Here is a 21523-nt window from a genome sequence, read left to right on the forward strand (position 1 = left end):
GACCGGAAATTGTGTGTGGGGGTTGAAGAGAGAGAAACAGAGAGAAGAGAGAAAACAACCCAACAACATTGTAAGAGAGAGAGAGAGGGAAAGAGCCTTGTCTTGTCCCTCATGAAGGTGGTCGAAGAGAGCTTCCTCTGAGATCATCCTGAATAGGGCAGCATTACAAGAAAAACAATCAAGGCTTCAAATTAATTAAATTCAATACAATAATTCATTCTTTGAATTTTTTGCTGCCTTTTTTCTGATTCTGTTCTCTCAATTTGACCCCCACCCATCACCATCATCATTATCGTACATTGTTGGTTGTTCAGTTTCATCAAATAACTGCAAGAAAGGCCCTTCTTTTCCTGCACCCTTTTCTCCCATTTGCATGGTAATTCCATGTTGTCTTACCCTTTTTGCTTTTTCCCCTTTTTCTATTTTTTTTTTTTTTTTTAACATTGATGATGATACCCAGAAAAAGCTTGCTTGCTAGTTGGGTTATTCCTTGTTTCTTCATTGTTATGGTTTTTGGTTGGTTATCAACTTTATTTATCATCATTTTTCTTTTGATTATTATTATTAATTATTTTTTTTTTTGGTTGCAAAAGTTCATTCATTTTGTAAATGGCTTTTCTGGGTGTAATTTCATTCAGGTCCACCTCACATTGCTGGGAATCATTTGAGAGGAAGATATTGACCTGGGTTAAGCCCTTGTTGAGAAAAAGGTTTTAAGGAAGAGATTACATTATAGAAAAATGAGGGACCCTGATGTGATCTTCGGACCCAAGAGCTGCGATTGTTTTTGCTTTCTATTGTAGCATGCAAGTTTTGCCTAGTTAGTGATTTTGTGCTGCTTCATCCGAATAGGGTTGAAGGGTTTCTTGTATAGGAAAAGCCTGGCAATTTTGTACATATGATATGAATATCATATAGCTTCCTGCTTCTAAAGAGATATAAATATTATCTCTGCCAAAGAGACATTGCCTTCACACATCAATGGAAAGAAAATGGGACCCATTTGGATTATGGCTCCGGATTTATATTGGATTCATTTGTCTGTGGGGAACTCGACAGTGTTGGTCTCTGAATGATGAAGGTGATTTTCATGGATTGTCCTTTTAGTTTTTCTTCCCTCATTTACAGTGAATCAGGCCATGCATTTCTTGTATCTTGATGTATGATTTTTGTTGTTGCATTTGGAATGGAAAATGCAGGATTAGCTTTGTTGAAATTTCGGGTAAGAATAACTTCTGATCCTTATGGTGCTCTGGCAAATTGGAATCCAAATGATTGCAATCCTTGCAAGTGGTTGGGTGTTCATTGTGTTGATGGTAAAGTTCAGATGCTGTAAGTTCCTTCGGTTTCCTCTTTGTTTACCAGTGAGACACATTATATTTCTTAGTGAAGACTAATACATGTAGCTGTTCTTGATGTTTAAAGAAAGCTGTCGTTTTGATAGTGTGAATGCATTGCTGAATTATATGTGCTTATAGGAATTTGTGCCTTCCTGTTATTTCTTGTAGGGACCTAAATGGTCTATCTTTGGAAGGGACATTGGCTCCTGAGCTTGGGAAACTTGGTCACTTAAAATCTCTGTAAGGATTATTCACAATGTTCCCGTCCACCCCCAAATAAATGAATAGAAAAATCTTTGTTTACCTTTATGTCAAAAGTAAAACACATGTTATGCTGAAGCTTGTAACATTAACTGGTGCTGATTTTGAATAACAGTTTAAAATTGAAACAGGAAGGCTCTGATTCAATATTTTCTTATAATAATATAACTTAATCTAAGAGCTCAGTATTTGTCATATAGCCATCTTTCTTAAGTTCAGTTGATAAGTAATCATGATATGCATGAAAAATGAATTTGATTCTCCCTCAAAGGTTGTGCGTGCTTCTGGCAAGTTCCTATCCTCAGTTCATTGTGTAATGGCCATTCCGTTGCCTTCAATGAAACTAATTGATTCTTTTCCTGCTAAAATCTGATTATGATTACATTGACTGACATTAATGTCTAGAAAATTGATTTTATAATAGAAAATCGGAATGTGGTGCTACTATTATCGGTCCCTACTATAAAAATGATGAACTGGTCAGTTTGGAATGACCCACTGGGCTACGTTTGCCAAAACTGATACTTGTAACGCCCCGTCTGCAGCCGGTTAATTAACATTCATATGCAATTTACTCATCACTTCTGCCTCAACTCATCTATGATTCAAATTACCAATTCTCATTCAACATTGGTACTCAGTTTAACCTATATTAACTACAGGGCATCCCAGTTTTGACCTTAATTCATATCTCATATAGACACTTAAAAGGGCACTCGCCTTTATAAGCATCACTGAAGGACATTCCTAGGAATATCACACAAATTTTCAATTGTATACTAGCTCTTTCACTAATACTACAATCTATATATTCAATTGTACATTAGCTTTTACACTAATCATACAATCTATATACTCAATTGTACATTAGCTCTTACAATACTTGCATGTATTTTGTAGCATTTGTATCTGGAATGAAGCCATTAACTCTATTCAGTTCATTAGGTCGGCATAGATTGCTAGCAGTAAATGTTTTTCCTTTTGGTGTTTCTTTTGTTTTTTCTATTTTTCTTTTCCTCTCCCATCTTCCATGCAATGTAATTTTGTAAGCCTAGCAGTTTCCTGTCCTCCAAAAATGCTGGAAGTTAAGTAGCTACATTCTAATATTCACTCCAAAGAAATACAGTTAGTTTGCTTGCAGCTGGATTAGTATATCTTGTTAGTTTCCAAAAGCAATGTGTTAGGACCCATTTGCAAGGTATGGGATTTGGAGTCCCACATTAGTTGTATGGACAATTAATTTGGGGTTTATAAGCCCTTGGGCACTCCCGCCCTTTGAGCTAGCTTTTGGGGTGGTGCACCTCAAGGTTCTTATCAAATGTTATTAGAGCCTTTCATTATGTCTCCCGGTTGCAATTGAGCGGCGCGGGTGGTGACGCCGGCATTGTAGTGTTCGCCCGAGACTAGTAAAAGACTAGTACAAAGCCAGCTCGCGTGAGCGCCGGGGCTGCGGAGCGTGGTGGAATGTTAGGACTCATTTGCAACGTATAGGACTTGGAGTCCCACATTGATTGTATGGGCAACTAATTTGGGATTTATAAGTCCTTGGGCACTCCCACCTTTTGAGCTAGCTTTTGGGGTGGTGCACCTCAAGGTTCTTATCACAACGTAATATGAAAACTTCTTAAAACCATGAGGGTTTCTTGTTTTTGTTGGACAGATTAACATGAGGCCTGGTTTTGGTTATTTTAGTTCTCTTTGTACTATCACCCAATTTTACCCGATTTGTTAATCTATGTCTTTAATGAAAAACTAAATTAGATGAAGTTTGAAATCCAACAGTACAGTTGACTTAATATAGTAAATTTACATTCCATTACATTTCTAAGATATGCTCCCTTTGTTACTTTGAGGTAGTGTGTTATGCAAGAACAATTTTTCTGGCACCATTCCCAAAGAACTTGGAGATCTAGACATGCTGGAGTTATTGGATTTAAGGGAGAATAACTTGACTGGAAGTATTCCAGCAGAGATTGGCAGGTTGTTGTTGTTAAAACAATTGTAAGTTGACTTTACATTTAATTTTTCTATTTTGTTAGATTTCTGGGTATACCTTTAATGAAATATTATTTCTCCCTAGGTTGGTTTCTGGCAATAAAATTGAAGGAAGTGATTCGCAAGAGCTCGGATTGCCCTCTAAATCACCATTTGTTGACTATTGTTCATCTTCTCTTGCAACTTTATTTCTCCGCAAGAATAGAAAGTTTGCCCACTGGTAAGCATATCTTTATTTTTCTCCCTGACCTAGTTACCTTCGTAATTCCATTGCATGCTCTCCTTCCTCCTGCTTCACTTAAATGTAGCGGAAGGTTAATAAATAATAAGACATAAGAACCGTTGTTCTCAGAAATTTTATTCTTTTGCAAACAATGATGTTGTTTGGATGATTTCTGGAAAATTATTTCCACAAGGTCAGGCATCATGTTAAATAGATACCACCTTGTTGATTAAACTCTTCATGTGCCTATATTTACTTATTCTAGATCTATCCTTGCAGAATATATGAATGATGGAGCATAGTGGTGATTTCTTATTGATGTCATTATTTAATTGGTTTCAGATGTTCTGTTAATCAATGTGACATCTCACATATTATCATAATTGAAATAGTTAATTTTCTATTATTATGTAAAGTTCCTGTACACATTGTCTTGAATAGATACAAATCTTCATTCAGAGGGGGCTTCTGATTTATCTGTTTAACCTTTTATGCATCAACACCATGGCATTGTATATTCTTTCTTGACTGGAGGTCTGTATAGGGCAAAGATAAATTCAAAGTTGTTTCTGTTTTAATTTTTTTAATTATTGTATATTTGTATTTACTTCTAAAAGCACAGCTGGATTTTTTGTACACAATTTATAACACTAGAAGTCATACTCTCTATTCAGCCATGATTTGGCTCATGTCACTTGCAAGTGTGCTGAGAAGATTAAAACTCATCTAAAAAATACTTGATGAAAAACCAATCTGTTTATAATTTGTCTTTTGATAACATAATGATTGGTTAAAAACCAAACTATTGATCATTTCATAATGGTTACTGAAAGTTCTTGGTGTACTTTAGCCATCTAAACTCGAAGACTTGCAGAAATATGAGTATAGAGTGTTAGGTTCTCCATTTAATTCCTTAAATCTGATCACTAGAATTATTTGATTGATTTTTATATGAGGAACTGAAAGTTAAGAGTTGAGTTATACATCAATTAAGGTAGTAAGATAAAATTTTGCAGGATCAAACTTTTAACTGTCATCCACTGGGATTGAATACTTTTCTTAAATTGTTGCATCTATTATCGTTAACAAGAATGATTGAGTTTCCAATTTTTTTACCTTTTGATGCACGGCATGTAATGGTTTGTGGCATAAAGATTTCAAGCAATGGAATAGAGCAGATTCATTGGTTATCCCAATTAAAAAATACCTTAATACCATCGCACGGTCACTGTGTGTAGATAACTTTTTGCCCCATCTCAATCTTAATACGTAGTTATAAATTATTCTCATAATTTTGAACTTACTAAAATTGTCTGCTCTTATTTGAAGGTTCAAGCTAGGAAAGGATGCCCCTCATGGCTATGAGGAGAATTACTGTGACAATCTGCCTAGTGAGTGGAGAACCTTGATTGATTTGTGGCTTGTGAAAACTTGAAAAATATGCATTTAATTGACTTTGACAACATGCCTTGCATCATGCAGGTTCCAAAGAGCCAGAGATTGGCCAGGATTTATCAAATCTAGTCAATTCTGCACGTCGCAAGTTACTCGATCAGTCCAGTAACCTCGCAGCTGCACCTTTTACTGGTGGGCCTACTATACAGATCAGTTCTCTTCCAATTAGCGTGAGTAGTGGAGCTTTCCCAGCTGTGCCAGATCCCAATAAGAAACAAAATCAGTCACCTGCACCACTGCCTTCACCTTCTGATTCTCCACATGATAAAACAAGTCAACAAAGTTCAGCTAATGGTGCTTCTGGAAAATTGTGGAAGTATATTTTTATTATCTTGGGTGTGGCTGTCTTGGTCATTGTTGTTGTCATCATGCTTTGCATTTGGCGAAAACGAGCAGTAAAAGTAATAAAGCCTTGGAAGACAGGAATAAGTGGACAGTTGCAGAAAGCATTTGTAACAGGTAGTTTTCCAAAAAGTGAATAAAAGTTACAGCTTATACATGATTGAACTGGAAATTAGATTTAACAAAGTGGAACCTGCAATTGAAATATATGTCCTGTTTCTTGGGCTTATCACCTGTTGTGGCTTTATGTTCAAATATTTAAAATAAAGGTCTATGTGTTTGTAAACTCATTTTTTTGACTGAAATGTGTTTTTGCTACTTAGCATCTGACAGATTAGATCTTGGTTTCTCCATATTCTTCAAACCTGTTTAAGGGTGATCAGGGCATTTTAATTTATTTAGCATGACATGTAAACTATTAGAATTTAGAACAGCATGATGGGTGTTTCATCATATAATTTAAGATTCCTGACATAACTTGACTGAAATAAAATTTGATTTTAAAATTGAAATTGTTTGCTTACCAATTTTTAAATGCCTCAGTATTGACCTCCCTCATTTCTGTTCTTTAGCCTATATAGTAATGTGTGATTGATTATTCACAAAAGCTTTCCATAAGTCCATAACCTTTTGTAGAGGTATATGCAGACTCGCCTGTTCAATTTGTTCTAGCATCATCTTCCTAATTTGAATAGTAACAACTTACGAACAACTTTCATTATTTTACAGTCAGTCGAGTGAAAGAAAATTGATTCTAGCTTGTTATGCAATATACCATTAATATAAATCTTAATGTCTGAGCTCTCTTCTTTAAGTTATTAGCTCAATCAATGACTTTCATCTAATGTCATGAGTATGCTCGCTTGTAGTAGAAATTCCTGTTGACTGCTATCTGGGCTTAAATTTGTTGGTAGGCATGTGTAGGGACTTTGGTAGGAGGTCATAGGTTCAAGTCATGGTAAAGAATTCCAATGTGCCAAAAAGAAAAAAAATATTAATGTTCACATATTATGTTGGCACAACCTCTTGGAAAATATGAGGGTAAAGTTGGGTACAATCAACCCTCACCCCTACCCTTGCAAAGTCGAGAAGTTTTGTGTACCAGGTTTTGCCCTTTGTCCTTTATATTATGGTGAGACAGTTTTATGTCCTCGTATGAACAGGGGTCCCCAAGTTGAATCGATCAGAGCTGGAGACAGCCTGCGAAGATTTCAGCAATATCATTAATAGCTTTGATGAGTCCACCATATACAAAGGAACACTGTCCAGTGGAGTCGAGATTGCGGTTGATTCTACCATTGTTACTTCTTCCAAAAATTGGTCGAAGAACATGGAGATGGCCTATCGGAAAAAGGTTTTCTCCTTCTTAAGTCAGTGAAAAGGAAAAGATTGAATCAAGAGTCTCAATTCTCGAACTTACCTGTTGCTAATTTTGTTATATGTTTCAGATTGATACTTTATCTCGCGTTAACCATAAGAACTTTACTAATCTTATTGGGTACTGTGACGAAGAAGAACCATTCACTAGGATAATGGTATTTGAGTATGCTCCAAATGGAAGCCTATTCGAGCATCTGCATGGTAAATACTCAGTTGTTTAAGTTATTGCCTTGCACATAGCAAATCTAAGTCAATCAAAAGCTTAAGTTCTGTATATTTTGTTTTCTTTTCAGTTAAGGAACTTGAACATCTTGATTGGAGTGCAAGGATGAGGATTATAATGGGCACTGCTTATTGTCTTCAGTACATGCACCATGATCTGAATCCACCAGTAGCTCATTCCAACCTTAATTCAGCTTCTATATTATTAACAGATGACTTTGCCCCTAAGGTATACAAGTTTCTATTCTGTTCTGTTTGCTTTTATTAGATGTTAGCTATCAAGTAACATATCTCCATCCTATTGCTCTCTATCAGGTTTCAGAGATCACTTTTGGCAAGAATTTGTTATCACCAGCCAACTCACCTGGACATAAATCAAGGAAATCTGAGTTGCCACCCCACTCTGATCCTGAAACCGATGTCTATAACTTTGGAATATTGTTGCTTGAAATCCTTTCTGCCAAACTACCTTACTCTGAAGAACAAGGCCACCTTGTGAACTGGGTAAGTTTAAAATTTGCACCATTTCCTCCTCTTGCCCCCAAGTTACTTTGTTTTCTACTTTGAAAGTTTCCCCCTCCTTGTAATTTTAAGTGAATCTTCATTGTTCTATGCTTGTAACTAAATAAATCATCATCAACTTCCTAGGCTGCTGAGTACTTGAATGATAAACGAAGCATCAGCTATTTGATTGATCCGACACTAAAGTCCTTCAAAGACAATGAACTTGATGTCATCTGTGAGGTGATTAAAGATTGTCTTCAATCTGATCCAAGGTTAAGACCAACAATAAAAGACACAACTTCCAAATTGAGTGAAGTGCTTCGTATATCACCTGAGCAAGCTGTCCCAAGACTTTCTCCACTCTGGTGGGCTGAACTGGAGATCTTGTCAGTAGAGGCCACTTAAAAAGTTATATCTGACTCTCTTCTCTGTGTTGTAAGTCAAGTCTCTTCTAACCTGTATCAAGCTGGCAGAGTATAGCTTTCTGATAATGCTATGTGATATTTGCTTCTCAAATTCGTTTCTTCTTTAATTCAATTTGTTCTTTTGCAACTCCTTGTGATTAATACCGTAGCTATTCTTGTGCCAATGGAAGCTTGTTATGTGTCATTTTGCAAGTGGGGTGTTGTAAAAATTGAACTTTTGTTGATGAAGTTTGGGATGTAAAAAGTCTTAACATACTATTGCTATCATCTCGGTCCCAATGAACTATGCAATTTCTATATAGGTAGGTCTATTCAACTATTAATGAAACTAATAATTGTTTTGTTATTAAGATAGTCCACATATTCCGAAACACAGATTTGTAAGTATTTTCCAAAGGAAGGGGGAAAAAAATGAACAAACAAATCAATAACAACTAGAACTGATCTTTATGTGATTCAAAAGGTAAGTTATCAAACAACGGAATTAGACTAATTAAAAAAACACAATCAAAGAAAGAAAAACCCGTTCACTGACTGCATTAAACAGTAATCGCTAGTATTTCCTTGCTAATTTTATTAGTCACATTTTGCATTTGATACGTTTATTGAATCGGAATTAGCTATGCATTGATATGCTTGAATTGGTGTAATATTATTTATTTTTAACTCCTGATACTTCAAAAGGAGTTAGCTCAACGTACCCATAACATAGGTAAGCATGACCCTTTCCAGGATTCTAATTCTAACGCCGTCCCAGCTGAGAACAAAAATACAAAATCATGTTCAGTTTTCAAAATTAATTTTTTGATTTAAAAAAAAAAATCAAAAAAATATGTTTGATAATGTATGTTTTGTAAAAATAGCTCTAAAAGTTATAATTATTTTTTAATTTTTAAAATCAAATTTAAAGAACATATCTGAGTTTTTTTTTAACTTTTAATTTTCAAAAAAAAAAAAAAACACATATTTTATTAACTTATTAACTATTCTACAAAATAGTTTTTTTTTTTTTTTAAAAAAAAAAAAACACACACACAATCAAATAGACTCTTCTCCCCTTACAAGGTTTAAGAAACACTGCTCGCTTTCATTACCCTCACCCCATACAATTAATGTGAAGTTTATTATTACCTAAAGATATGTCAGTACATTATTTTAAAAGTTAGACTTCCTAAGTAATTTATTGCAACATCCTAAAGTTCTTTAATAATTTGATATTACAGGGTCGGATAATACTATAAACAATTTTTACACTTTAGCCATAATTTCATATAAGGCATTACCAGTAGATTTTACCAACTTTTATTAACTTAAAGAGAAACAGATTCCTCCAAACAACATAAAAAATATTCTTGCACATGTAGTTGTGTTATAGTTGGCTTTTTAATATCTGGATTAGAAATGAACCGAGTTAGGACTCTCTTAGAAATTGAGTCCGTTTTATTGGGTCATCTTAAGTTGATACATGAACTAGTTGAGCTTAATGAATATATATTAAACCTTGTATTAATTGAGCTTTCTAGGCTCAATGAGTTCTGCTCAAATTCATAAATCATAACTGAATAAATTTTTCTTTCTTTCATATATTTGATTAAATAATTTATTCAAACAAATAAAAAAATCATCATTATTATTATTATATCAAGGTGCTTACGAGATAGTAAGCTGAAAATGTGAAAATTCAAACTCAGCTCATTTAACAAACAAGTCCAAATCTCTATCTTATGCCAAATGGCTTCAAACATAGTACCCAAATTTATTAGACGGAACATGGTCACTCACAACTCACAAGATTAATCCAATAATCCTAAAAACATCATCTTATATTCTACTAGAAACTCATTATTTGGCAAGTATGCTGACGTGTCGCTTTCTTCTTCACTTTCAACTCTCTTTTTTTATAGTTACTTTCAGCGTTGTGCTCACACTCCAAAATATTTAAAATCTTTCCTTCTTTGGTAAAATCAGTAAATAGAAAAATAAAAATCGAATTTGTAATTTAAATCAATGGAGAAGATTTGTTAACAATTGTTGGTGACAGACAACTCATTTAATGTACCTCTACTTTCTACAATGGAATTTTCAAATTATTAATATCTCACTGTTTTTTGAAATCTTGATTTTCAATTTTGAATTTGAATTTGAATTTTAAAGGTTGGGAAAATATTTGAACAATTGTTGGTGGCAGACAGCTCATTTATTATCTCATTACTTCTTCTTTCTTGTAGACATTATCCCATTACTTTCTACATGGATAATTGTTAATCTTATTAACTAGTGTATTACCCGTGCCGATGCACGGGGAAACAAATTGATTTGTTTGTCTCGTAAAAGTTTACCTAAATTTAAAATAAATATTATGAATAATATTTTTTGTTAAAATTTAATAGCATGATGTAGGAACAAACAAAAAAAATATCTTTCTTCAGTCTCAAATTAAATAACGATGTTGAGCTGCACTGCAAAATATATTCACATATGCAGGTAACAAAACATGTATTACTAACATGACGATGAAAAAATAAAATATTTTAATTAATAAAGACTTAATTAAAATTCAAAATATCCAAGTGATTTGCAACTTAATATAATGTATTTGTAATAAAAAAAATTAAATGTTGTGCTTGACATCAAGGTAATAAGAAAGATGCGTAACGTATACTTGCAAAAGTTATAAAACCCATTTCGCGATTCACTCTTAACGCAACACATAAAAGTATATTGCTGCATTTTACCTTGTCATGTAGTCATTCAAAAATTGCAAAGTTTTACTCGTCTTCTTTCAGTATTTTTCAAAGAAGAACTTTCATTTAGAAAGATCAAATTTACAAAATAATAATACTTAAATATTTTTTTGTAAAGATTTGTGTCCTTAGTATTTGGAATTTTTCAAATTCGTATTTACAAAAATTAAAATCAGAATTAGGGATTTAATTATAAAAGAAAAAGGCAAAATTTTAATTTAATTATGAAAAAATGTTGGCAGGCCGTCCAGTTTGCAACCTCTAATTGTCAGCATTATATACCAGCATGTAATACATTTTTATATTTATCCACATAAAAAAATTCTTATAGTTGCATATAAATTTTTATATTTTATCTCAGAGATGGACATTCATTTATTACAATTAGATTTATAAAATAATAATAAATAATTATTATTTTGCGAGGATTTCTGTACTTAGTATTTTGAATTTTACAAATTTCAATTTACAAAAATTGAAATCAAATTTAGGAATTTAATTATAAAAGAAGAAGTATGAAATTTTATTTTAATTATAAAAATAAGTTGGTCGGTCGGCCCTCCGGGCCGAGCCTAGTTTGCCACCTCTAACTATCAACATGTAATAGGTTTTTATATTTATCCACACAAAAATGTTCTTATAGTTGCATTTAGGTTTTTATATTTTATTTTAGAGATGGACTTTCATTTATTACAACATATTTACAAAATAATAATAAATAATTATTTTTTGCAACGATTTGTGTCGTTCACAGTTGAAATTTTACAAAAATTAAAATCAGATTTAGGAATTTAATTATAAAAGAAGAATGATGAAATTCTAATTTAATTATAAAAACATGTAGGTGGGCCGGCCCTGCGGGCCGAGGCCCAGTTTGCCACATCTAACTATCAACATGTAATAGATTTGTATATTTATCCACAAAAAAGCTTCTTATAGTCGTATTTAGGTTTTTATATTTTATCTCAAATATGAACTTTCATTTATTACAATCACATTTTTAAAAAAAAAATAAACAATTGCAAGGATTTGTGTCGTTAGTATTTGGAATTTTACAAATTTGTATTTATAAAAATTAAAATCAGATTTATGAATTTAATTATAAAAAATGAAGAATGAAATTTTAATTTAATTATAAAAATATGTTGGTGGGTCGGCCCTCCGGGCCGAGGCCAGTTTGCCACATCTAACTATCAGCATGTAATAGATTTTTTTTATTTATCCACAAAAGGCTCTTATAGTTACGTGTAGGTTTTTATGTTTATGTTAAATATTTTAAAAAAAAAAAAAATTTGTGCGCATTTTTTTTCTCTTTTTGTATTACTTTTTTTAGTTAAAATTTTAATAAATATTCTTTTAAAGTATAAATTTTAGTTAAATTCTTTTCTCTTTTTTATTCTTTTTGTATTACTTTTTTCCACCCAATAGACGTAATAATTAATATTATTAATAAGTTTAAGATAATTTTCCATATAGAAAGTAGTGGTAAACATGGATAGAAGGATGTGCACATTCTCCAAATAATAGGTTTTGCAGTGATTAAATTTTATTATTTATTTTTTACAAAACGATAAATGTCATTTTTTATTTTTTATTAAAATTTAAAATTTAAATTCATTTATTTTCATTGTATAATTTTGGTAAATTAAATTGAACTGCATTTAATACAATCGAATATTTTATTATTTAAACAAAAACATAATTAAAAAGTATATATTTGTGTGTGTGTGTGTCTTAGAAACACGGTCATTAGAAACAACGTAATTAGAATACTCTCTTTAATCAAATTTCAATTTTTGATAATTTCAGTTTTTGCTTTATACTCTTTTCTTACCTATCAAGTTCAAAATTCAAATTTAAATATTTGAATTATATACATTAAATATTTCCCCCCAATAGATATAATAAATAATATTATTAATATGCTTAACAATTTTCTATGCAAAAAGTGATGAGAAACATTAAAATAGTCTGTAAAATAGTTAAAGACAAACATCTTTTTACGATGCAGGAGTTGAATGGTCAGTGGAAACTGAATGGTCATTCATTTTTTTATAGTTATTTTTTTTATTATTAATTTTACATTTTATTAATTTAAAGGTTGGGAAGATAATTGAACAATTGTTGGTGGCAGACAACTCATTTACTATCCCATTACTTCTTCTTTTTTGTATATAGTATCCCATTACTTTCTACATGGATAATTGTTAATCCTATTAATGCTGCATAAAAAAAAATAATATTTTGTTAAAAAATAATCTTTAAAAAATGAATTAAGGGCTAGATGTAGAAGTGATCATTTGTGGGTTAACCACGTAAAGCAAAAATGGGGTAGAGTCCTCGGTGATGCTGCTTACAAAGAGTGGCATTTGTAAAAAAAGCAAATATTTTGTGTATAAATAGGATATGTGTTATTGAGTTTTTTATTTGGTAATTAGCTTATGTGCACATATTTCTTCTCTTATTTATCTTCTTCATCTTCTCAAATTTGGTAATTAGCTTCGGTGCATATATTTCTTCTCTTATTTGTCTGTTTATCTTTTTCATCTTCTCAAATTTGGTAATTAGCTTCGGTGCATATATTTCTTCTCTTATTTGTCTGTTTATCTTTTTCATCTTCTCAAATTGTTGTTCTATTACATGAACATGTAATATATTTTTTTTTTTGCAGCTTTGTTGTAGAACAAAACTGACGAGATGATTTGGAATCACTGGGATATGTGCTTTTGTACTTTCTCAGAGGAAGGTCTGACATTCTTCTTTATCTGCTTTTCTTCTATAAGTATTTTCTCCATAATCTAATATCATGAATGAATCAGATGATATAATAAAATATCTTAACTTTTAAATGACTAAATATTTGACTTTAGCCTTCTTTGGAAAAATCTACAAGCTGCAACAAAGAAACAAAAGTATACAACGAGCAATGGCATAATGCGTAGATCATCCTGGCCTTTTAGAAAGTTCTCTCTTTTTCTCTCCTGTGTGTTATCTATGCTCTTTGAGCACCATCTCAAAATTCAACACGGTAAAAATTTCTCCTTTATCTTAAAGTTCTTCTATTTTCTATCTTTAATGTCTGGAAGAGCAAGATGAGCTTTCCCTTCTTTTCTTCCTGTCCATACATAAATTGTTTCACATTGTTGTTGCTGTTCTTTAATTTATGTTTGTTATTGACAGATATTCTTACCGTGATGATGGGAGTGATGAGTTGGATATGGATGATACTACTTTGACCCTCATAAAACCATCTTCTATTTCGTCAAAGAATGTTGGAAGTGTGCCAGATGCTAGACCAGTGCAACCCAGCAACATAGTTTCAAAGAAATTTTCCTTTAAGGAATTTTTTGCTTTAATTATCACTATTAATTTATCCTTCTACTTTTTTTAATTTTGTTTGTGCCTATTGTATAAGTGCCTAGCCTAATTCGATGTAATTAGGCATTGAAAAGCTCTGTTTTGCATACTCATATTCAAAATATGAACTGGAAGAGAAATTGATGGTTCTTCAATTTCAAAATATAATACAGGAATATGAAGCTTTTTATCTTCTAATTAAATTTATCATAATTAACCTTGAAACCAACCTCCTTTAAAAAAAAGTGAATATTCCAAAAAAAAGTAAAAAAATAATAATTCAAAAACATAATACAAAAAGAGCAAAGAATATCGTACAGGTAATTTTTTTTTTAAATATTTAACATAAACATTTTTTTACAAATATTTAATCTTTTTTTTATGATTAATATCTCATTATTTTTAAAATTTTGAAATTCAAACTTGATATATCTGAGAAAAGAGTTCAGCATTAATTGGTGGCAAATATTTTTATTTATATCCCACTAATTTTTTAAAATTCAAATTTTAAATTGATATAGGTGGAAAAAGAGTTCAACAATATTAAGTGGTAGACAACTGTATTATTATATATTTATTGAAAAATATATTCTTATGGTTAGGTTTAATAATTTTTACTATTATGTTATTTGGGCTAATTTTTTCGATCAATTAAAAATGATCATATATTATAAAAATTTCACCTATATACAATTATAAATTTAAATTTAAACTTATTTAGCATTTATTCAACATTTAATGTTTCTGAAGTGCAAATATATATATATATATATATATATATATATATAATAAATTTAAATTTAATATAAAATTATAGATCAAATAAAAATATTTAAAATTATAAAAATATATGCATAGTTGTTAAAATAAATAAATATTGAATTTAAATGCTTAAAATAAATAAGAAATGACACATTTATACTATAAAAGAAAAAAATTACAATAATTAACTTAAAAAATTAATACCAAAAGAGAAAAAAATTTGTACAAGTGTTTTCTTAAAAAACAATTATCATAAATATTTTGAATATATATATATATATATATATATATATGTAAATTTAATCTAAAAATTATAAATCAAAAGATAAAAAAATTACTATTTCGAATAATATGTATAATTAATAAAAAAATTACATCTATCATTCTGTATAAAATAAAATATAAAAATTTAATCACTATAATAATGAATGACCATTGACCATCTAACTCTTGCATCATAAAAAGATGTTTGCCATTAAATATTTTACAGACTATTTTAATGTTTCTCATTACTTTTTGCATGTTGTTAAGCCTATTAATAATATTAATTATGATATCTATTGGGGGGAAAATATTTAATCTTTATAATTTAAAATTTTTAAATTTGAATTTTGAACTTGATAGGTGGAAAAAGAGGATAAAGCATAAACTGAAATTATCAAAAATGAAATTTGATTAAACAGAGTATTCTAATTACGTTTTTTCTAATGATCGTGTTTCTAATATATATATATATATATATATATATATATATATATATATATATATATATATATAAATATATATATATATATATGGGCTTATCGTTTCTCAAGCTGCTTGAGAGAATATTATCTCTGGCTACTAAATCATAACCATACAAAGATAGAGCAATGGTGATAAAGGAAGAGAGAGAAAAAAGGGAATCATAATCATTCAAAGGTAAATCAATTAATATAAGAATATAAATAAACAAAACGACGTAATTTTGGGGTGGCCAGAGATAAATTTATCTCAAGTAGCTTGAGAAATATTTTTCTATATATATATATACTTTTTAATTATGTTTTTGTTTAAATAATAATATATTCGATTAAATTAAATGTAGTTCAATTCAATTCACCAAATATTCGATTTAGTAGAATACTTTTTTGTATCAACTAATATTTGTTCATTATATTTTTGTTACAAATATTAAAAATATATACACAATGAAAATAAATGAATATAAATTTTAAATTTAAATATAATATAAAAAATGACATTTATCGTTCTGTAAAAAATAAATAATAAAATTTAATTATTACAAAAAAGGTTTTAACTTAATATATAACAAACAAATTAAACTTTCATTCTTTTGATGTAAGAGTATAAATAACACAATTTCATATGTCGTAAATGAAAACTAAAAATTATTACTTGGACATCCTTCTATCCATGTTTCCCACTACTTTCTATATGAAAAATTATTAAGCTTATTAATAATATTAATTATTGCGTCTATTGATTGGAAAAATATTTAATATTGAAAATTTAAATTTTTTAAATTTGAATTTTGAACTTGAAAAGTATAAAAAGAATTCAACATTTGATATTTTTCACTACTTTTTTTTGGATAAATATAAAAATCTATTACATACTGATAGTTAAAGGTGGCAAACTGGGCTCATCCTCGAGGGCCGGCCCACCAAAATATTTTTATAATTAAATTAAAATTGTATCCTTCTTATTTTATAATTAAAATCATAAATCCGATTTTAATTTTTGTAAATACAAATTTGTAAAATTTCAAATACTAACGACACAAATTCTTGCTAAAAATAATTGTTTATTATTATTTTTTAAATGTGATTGTAATAAATAAAAGTTCATATTTGAGATAAAATATAAAAATCTAAATGTGACTATAAGAACCTTTTTTGGTGGATAAATATAAAAACCTATCACATGCTGATAGTTAGATGTGGCAAACTGGGCCTCGGCCCGAAGGCCAGCCCACGAACACATTTTTATAATTAAATTAAAATTTCATCCTTCTTATTTTATAATTAAATTCCTAAATCTGATTTATATTTTTGTAAATACAAATTTAAAAAATTTCAAATGCTAACGACACAAATCGTTGCAAAAAATAATTATTTATTATTAATTTGTAAATCTGTTGTAATAAATGAAAGTCCATCTTTGAGATAAAATATAAAAATCTAAATGCAACTATAAGAATATTTTTGTGTGGATAAATACAAAAATCTAGTACATGCTGATAGTAATAGGTGGCAAACTGGGCTCGGCCCGGAGGGCCGACCCACCAACTTATTTTTATAATTAAATTAAAATTTCATACTTCTTCTTTTATAATTAAATTCCTAAATCTGATTTCAATTTTTGTAAATACAAATTTGTAAAATTCAAAATACTAAGGACGCAAATCCTTGCAAAAAAATAATTATTTATTATTATTTTATAAATCTGATTGTAATAAATGAATGTCTATCTCTGAGATAAAATATAAAAACTTAAATGTAACTATAACAATTTTTTTATATGGATAAATATAAAAACGTATTACATGCTGGTATATAATGCTGACAATTAGAGGTTTCAAACTGGGCTTGGTTCGGAGGACTAGCCCGCCAACATTTTTTATAATTAAATTAAATTTTCTCCCTTCTTCTTTTATAATTAAATTCCTAATTCTGATTTTAATTTTTGTAAATATGAATTAGAAAAATTTCAAATACTGACGACACAAATCTTTGCAAAAAAATATTTATGTATTATTATTTTGTAAATTTGATCTTTCTAAATGAAAGTTTATCTCTGGGAAATACTGAAAGAAGTTGAGTCAAACTTTATAATTTTTGAATGATCACAAGACAAGGTAAAATGCAGCAATATATTTTTATGTGTTGCGTTAATTTTTACGAGATAAACAAACTAATTTTTTTTCTCCGTGCAACGCACGGGTAATACACTGGTTGTCATATAAATGAGATCATTCATGACATGAAAATTCTATACAAAATGGGGATAATACAGTAATTATTGAATAAAAACTCAACTGCGCAGATTTTTATGAAATGAAAAGACAGATATAACAAATTTTGTATTTGCAAAACTCAGTCTCTTACTTTTTCTTTTTATTTTTTTTTTTGGTTAGATTCTCTTACTTTTTCGCCTTTGATTAAAATTTACATTTGATTCAAGTAATTTTTTTTTTTTTGGTAAACAGAAGGCCTAAGCCAAAAGAACAATAAAGACAACCAAAACCAAAACTAAATCCTACACCTCACTTCCCTGGACCTACTGACACAAGTAAAGTCACCACGGAGAAGATGAAGAATGCCAGGAGGAGGATCCCTCCGAAACTGATAAGTAATGGAATCATCCGAATCCAGAATAAAATTCGCCAACCAATCAGCACAGACGTTTCCTTCTCTATAAGTATGCATCAAAGTAAATGACCAACTCCTATTGATCCATGTCCGTATACGAGCAATCAGATGACACTCACGGACTGCTACACCAGACTTGGTGAGCATAGTGATCACACTAGATGAATCACTCTCAATGATTATATTACGAAATCCTTCGTTCCAAGCTAGCTCCAAACCACGAAGAACACCCCAGAGCTCAGCCTTAAAAGAAGAGCAAACCCCCAATTTGTAAGCAAAACCCCCCAGCCATCTCCCTTGAGAATTACGAATCAAACCCCCACAAGCAGCTAGGCCAGGATTACCTCTAGCTGCACCATCTATGTTAATTTTTACTAACCCATCTGTTGGATATTGCCAAGTAATGTCCATCTTCATTGAAAACTTTACTGGAAGCCTCTCCTGAGCACTAGCTAAAGCATTGTTAATGTCCCTCACCGAGCTGCAAATAATCCCTTTCCTCACATTTAAGCAAGGAAAAGACGAGTCATGCACCAAATCATTACGCCACTTCCAATTTTTCCAACAAATAACAAAAAACAAATTCCTCCAACCATTCGTAATCCCATGCTTATCCATGTCCATATTAACTAATAACCAATGATCAACATCACCAAAGAAGAAGTTTGCAAACTTGTCCGAAGGCACAAAATGAGACCAAACAGACTTAGCCTCATGACAGTCCCGAATCGCATGTAACAAGGTTTCAGTCTCCTCCCTACAAATAGGACACGATTCAGTGCCAGTCCCCCAAAGAGAAGTCCTACTTCGAGTGAGGAGCTTTTTGTGGCAAACCTTCCACATAAACAACTTGATTCTTTGAGGACCATTCCAATCCCACACCCACTGCCATCTACCATCAGCCAAACCCGAGATTAACTCTTGGCCAACAAGAGCCTTATAGATCGCCCTTACTGTTATGGTGTTCTCACCATCAAGATCCCAATACTTGCTGTCAGGACCATCATTTACACCTGGAGTTAATGTCCCGCGAAAAATATCAATGACATCTCTCGGGAACCAAAGGCCTAAAGAATCATAATTTCAATCTCCATTAGAGTTAACCATATCAGCAACACACATGACATCATTAACATCCAGATTCGGAGATGTGACTAGCTCACGAAGAGGTTGCGCCAAAGTGAGCCAATTATCATGCCAAAAGGAAACAGTCCTACCATCACCAACTTCCCATCTAAGCCTCCCCTCCATCATCCTCCAAATACGGCACATATTCCTCCACAAGGAAGAGTCACCATTACAAGCCACAAAACCCGCAGCTCTCGAACTCCTTGATTCATATTTAGATTTCAGAACCTGAACCCAAAGATGATCTGGTTTGTTTGAGAAGCTCCAAACTCTCTTAGCAAGCATGGCATCATTCATAAATTCCAGTCGTTTCAAGCCGAGACCCCCAACCTCCTTAGGACTCGTAATGGTACTCTAATTAATAAGATGATTAGCTCTCCTTCCTTCCTTATCACCCCAAATAAAACTTCTCTGCAGCTTCTCAATCTCATTACAAACAGACAATGGAATCTTACAACTTTGCATTTGGAAATAAGGCATGGAAGCCACAACCAATTGAGACAATGTGATGCGGCCTGCCTGCGAAAGAGATTGTTGATTCCAAGCATTCGTCTTATCTCTTACCTTCTCTATGATCCCTGCATACAACTCCTTAGACGTTCTCCCATGCTGCATCATGGATCCTAAGTATCTGCCCATGTTCCTCACACGCTTGAAGCCACTTTTTTGCGTGATTTTAGATATTACATCTTCACTAGCATTTCTGGAAAAGTAAACACTTGTTTTATCAACACTAAGACGCTGCCCAGATACTTCCTCAAATAAATGCAGGCAATGCAATAACACATCAATTTGTTCTTCCATAGCCTCCATAAAAAGCATTAAATCATCGGCAAAAGCAATATGGGAAAGACGAGGACCCCCATTACCAACTCGAATCGGATTCCACAGACCACCCAGCACGGCAGTATTAATAATATGAGTTAACTTTTCCAGTGCAATAACAAAAAGATATGGTGATAGAGGATCACCCTGCCGAATACCACGTGAAGGCCTAAAATCCTCAGTTTTACCACCATTCCACAGGACATTGATCTTGGAGGTTTGAACACACTGCATGATAAGGTTAATGAACGACATGGGAAACTGAATCTCCTCCAAAGTTCTACGTAAAAAATTCCAGGAAACCCGATCATAAGCTTTGACTAAGTCTATCTTCACTGCCATAAAAGCTTTCCTACCTTTATTGAAAAAGCCATTAGTTCATATTAATAAGTAATTCAAAAAGTATCACCGGATTAAATAATCTTTTAAAATCTAAAGATTTTTTAGCTCAAAAGATTCTTTTAATCCTAATCCAATACACTCCCTAAAAATAATGAAATAAACAGATATTGAAAAAGAGAAAAATAATAGCAAAACTATTTTATAGTTGGAGGGGAAAGTTAGAACTTATTTTATAACCTATATCAACATATTTGAAGAAATATCAATATTATATAATAAAAATTGTGTCCATGTCAAAGTTTTGTATAAGTGTGTTATGAAGTGTTTTACAGTGGATAGATAAAATACTGAAATCAAATATTATCTTTATTATTCTAACACTAATAAAAAGAAGTTTGATATTATTCCCTAATCCAGGGAAAAAAAATTAAAAATAAAAACACCTCGTAAGTATCTTTTTCAGCCATCCACTTTTGAGTTTTTTTTTTAATATATAAAAATAACTATTGGGAACTCGGTTCCCTCAGATCGGCTCAGGGGCCTTTGTGCAGAAGTCAATCAACAAGATCCTGATCTCGGATCTCGGCAATACTTTGCCTAAATTTCACTAGGTTGGGCAGCGCAGCGAAAAAATCAAAACGAAAAATCACAAAACAGGAGAGAGAGAGAACACAAGCAGTTTTTAACGTGGGAAAACCTTCTCCAATGAAGAAGTAAAAACTCACGGGTCCTAGTCCAGATCAAAAATCCACTATGAAAATAATGGTTACAAAGAATCAAATACACCAATGTGGTGGTTAATTCAACCTCTCCAACAATGGTGATAATCAAACTACCCTAGAGA

The 21523-nt window shown here is 31.3% G+C and overlaps 1 protein-coding gene across 1 annotated transcript; it reads left to right on the forward strand.

The window, feature by feature from the left end:
• Positions 1 to 966: 966 nt before the first annotated feature.
• LOC133315080 (protein MALE DISCOVERER 2-like) lies at positions 967 to 8127 on the forward strand. The gene is made up of 13 exons (XM_061516633.1): positions 967 to 1081; positions 1200 to 1332; positions 1509 to 1580; positions 3459 to 3602; positions 3682 to 3815; positions 4959 to 5049; positions 5149 to 5210; positions 5302 to 5733; positions 6780 to 6970; positions 7065 to 7197; positions 7290 to 7447; positions 7534 to 7722; positions 7867 to 8127. Exons 1-13 carry the CDS (start codon positions 982 to 984, stop codon positions 8125 to 8127), a joined length of 2100 nt encoding a protein of 699 aa, XP_061372617.1. The 5' UTR covers positions 967 to 981.
• The last annotated feature ends 13396 nt before the right edge of the window (positions 8128 to 21523 follow it).

Source organism: Gastrolobium bilobum, unplaced genomic scaffold, assembly GCF_033153095.1.
Source record: "Gastrolobium bilobum isolate Gb01-03AN ecotype WA unplaced genomic scaffold, APGP_CSIRO_Gbil_v1 utg3760, whole genome shotgun sequence".
Classification (NCBI taxonomy): domain Eukaryota; kingdom Viridiplantae; phylum Streptophyta; class Magnoliopsida; order Fabales; family Fabaceae; genus Gastrolobium; species Gastrolobium bilobum.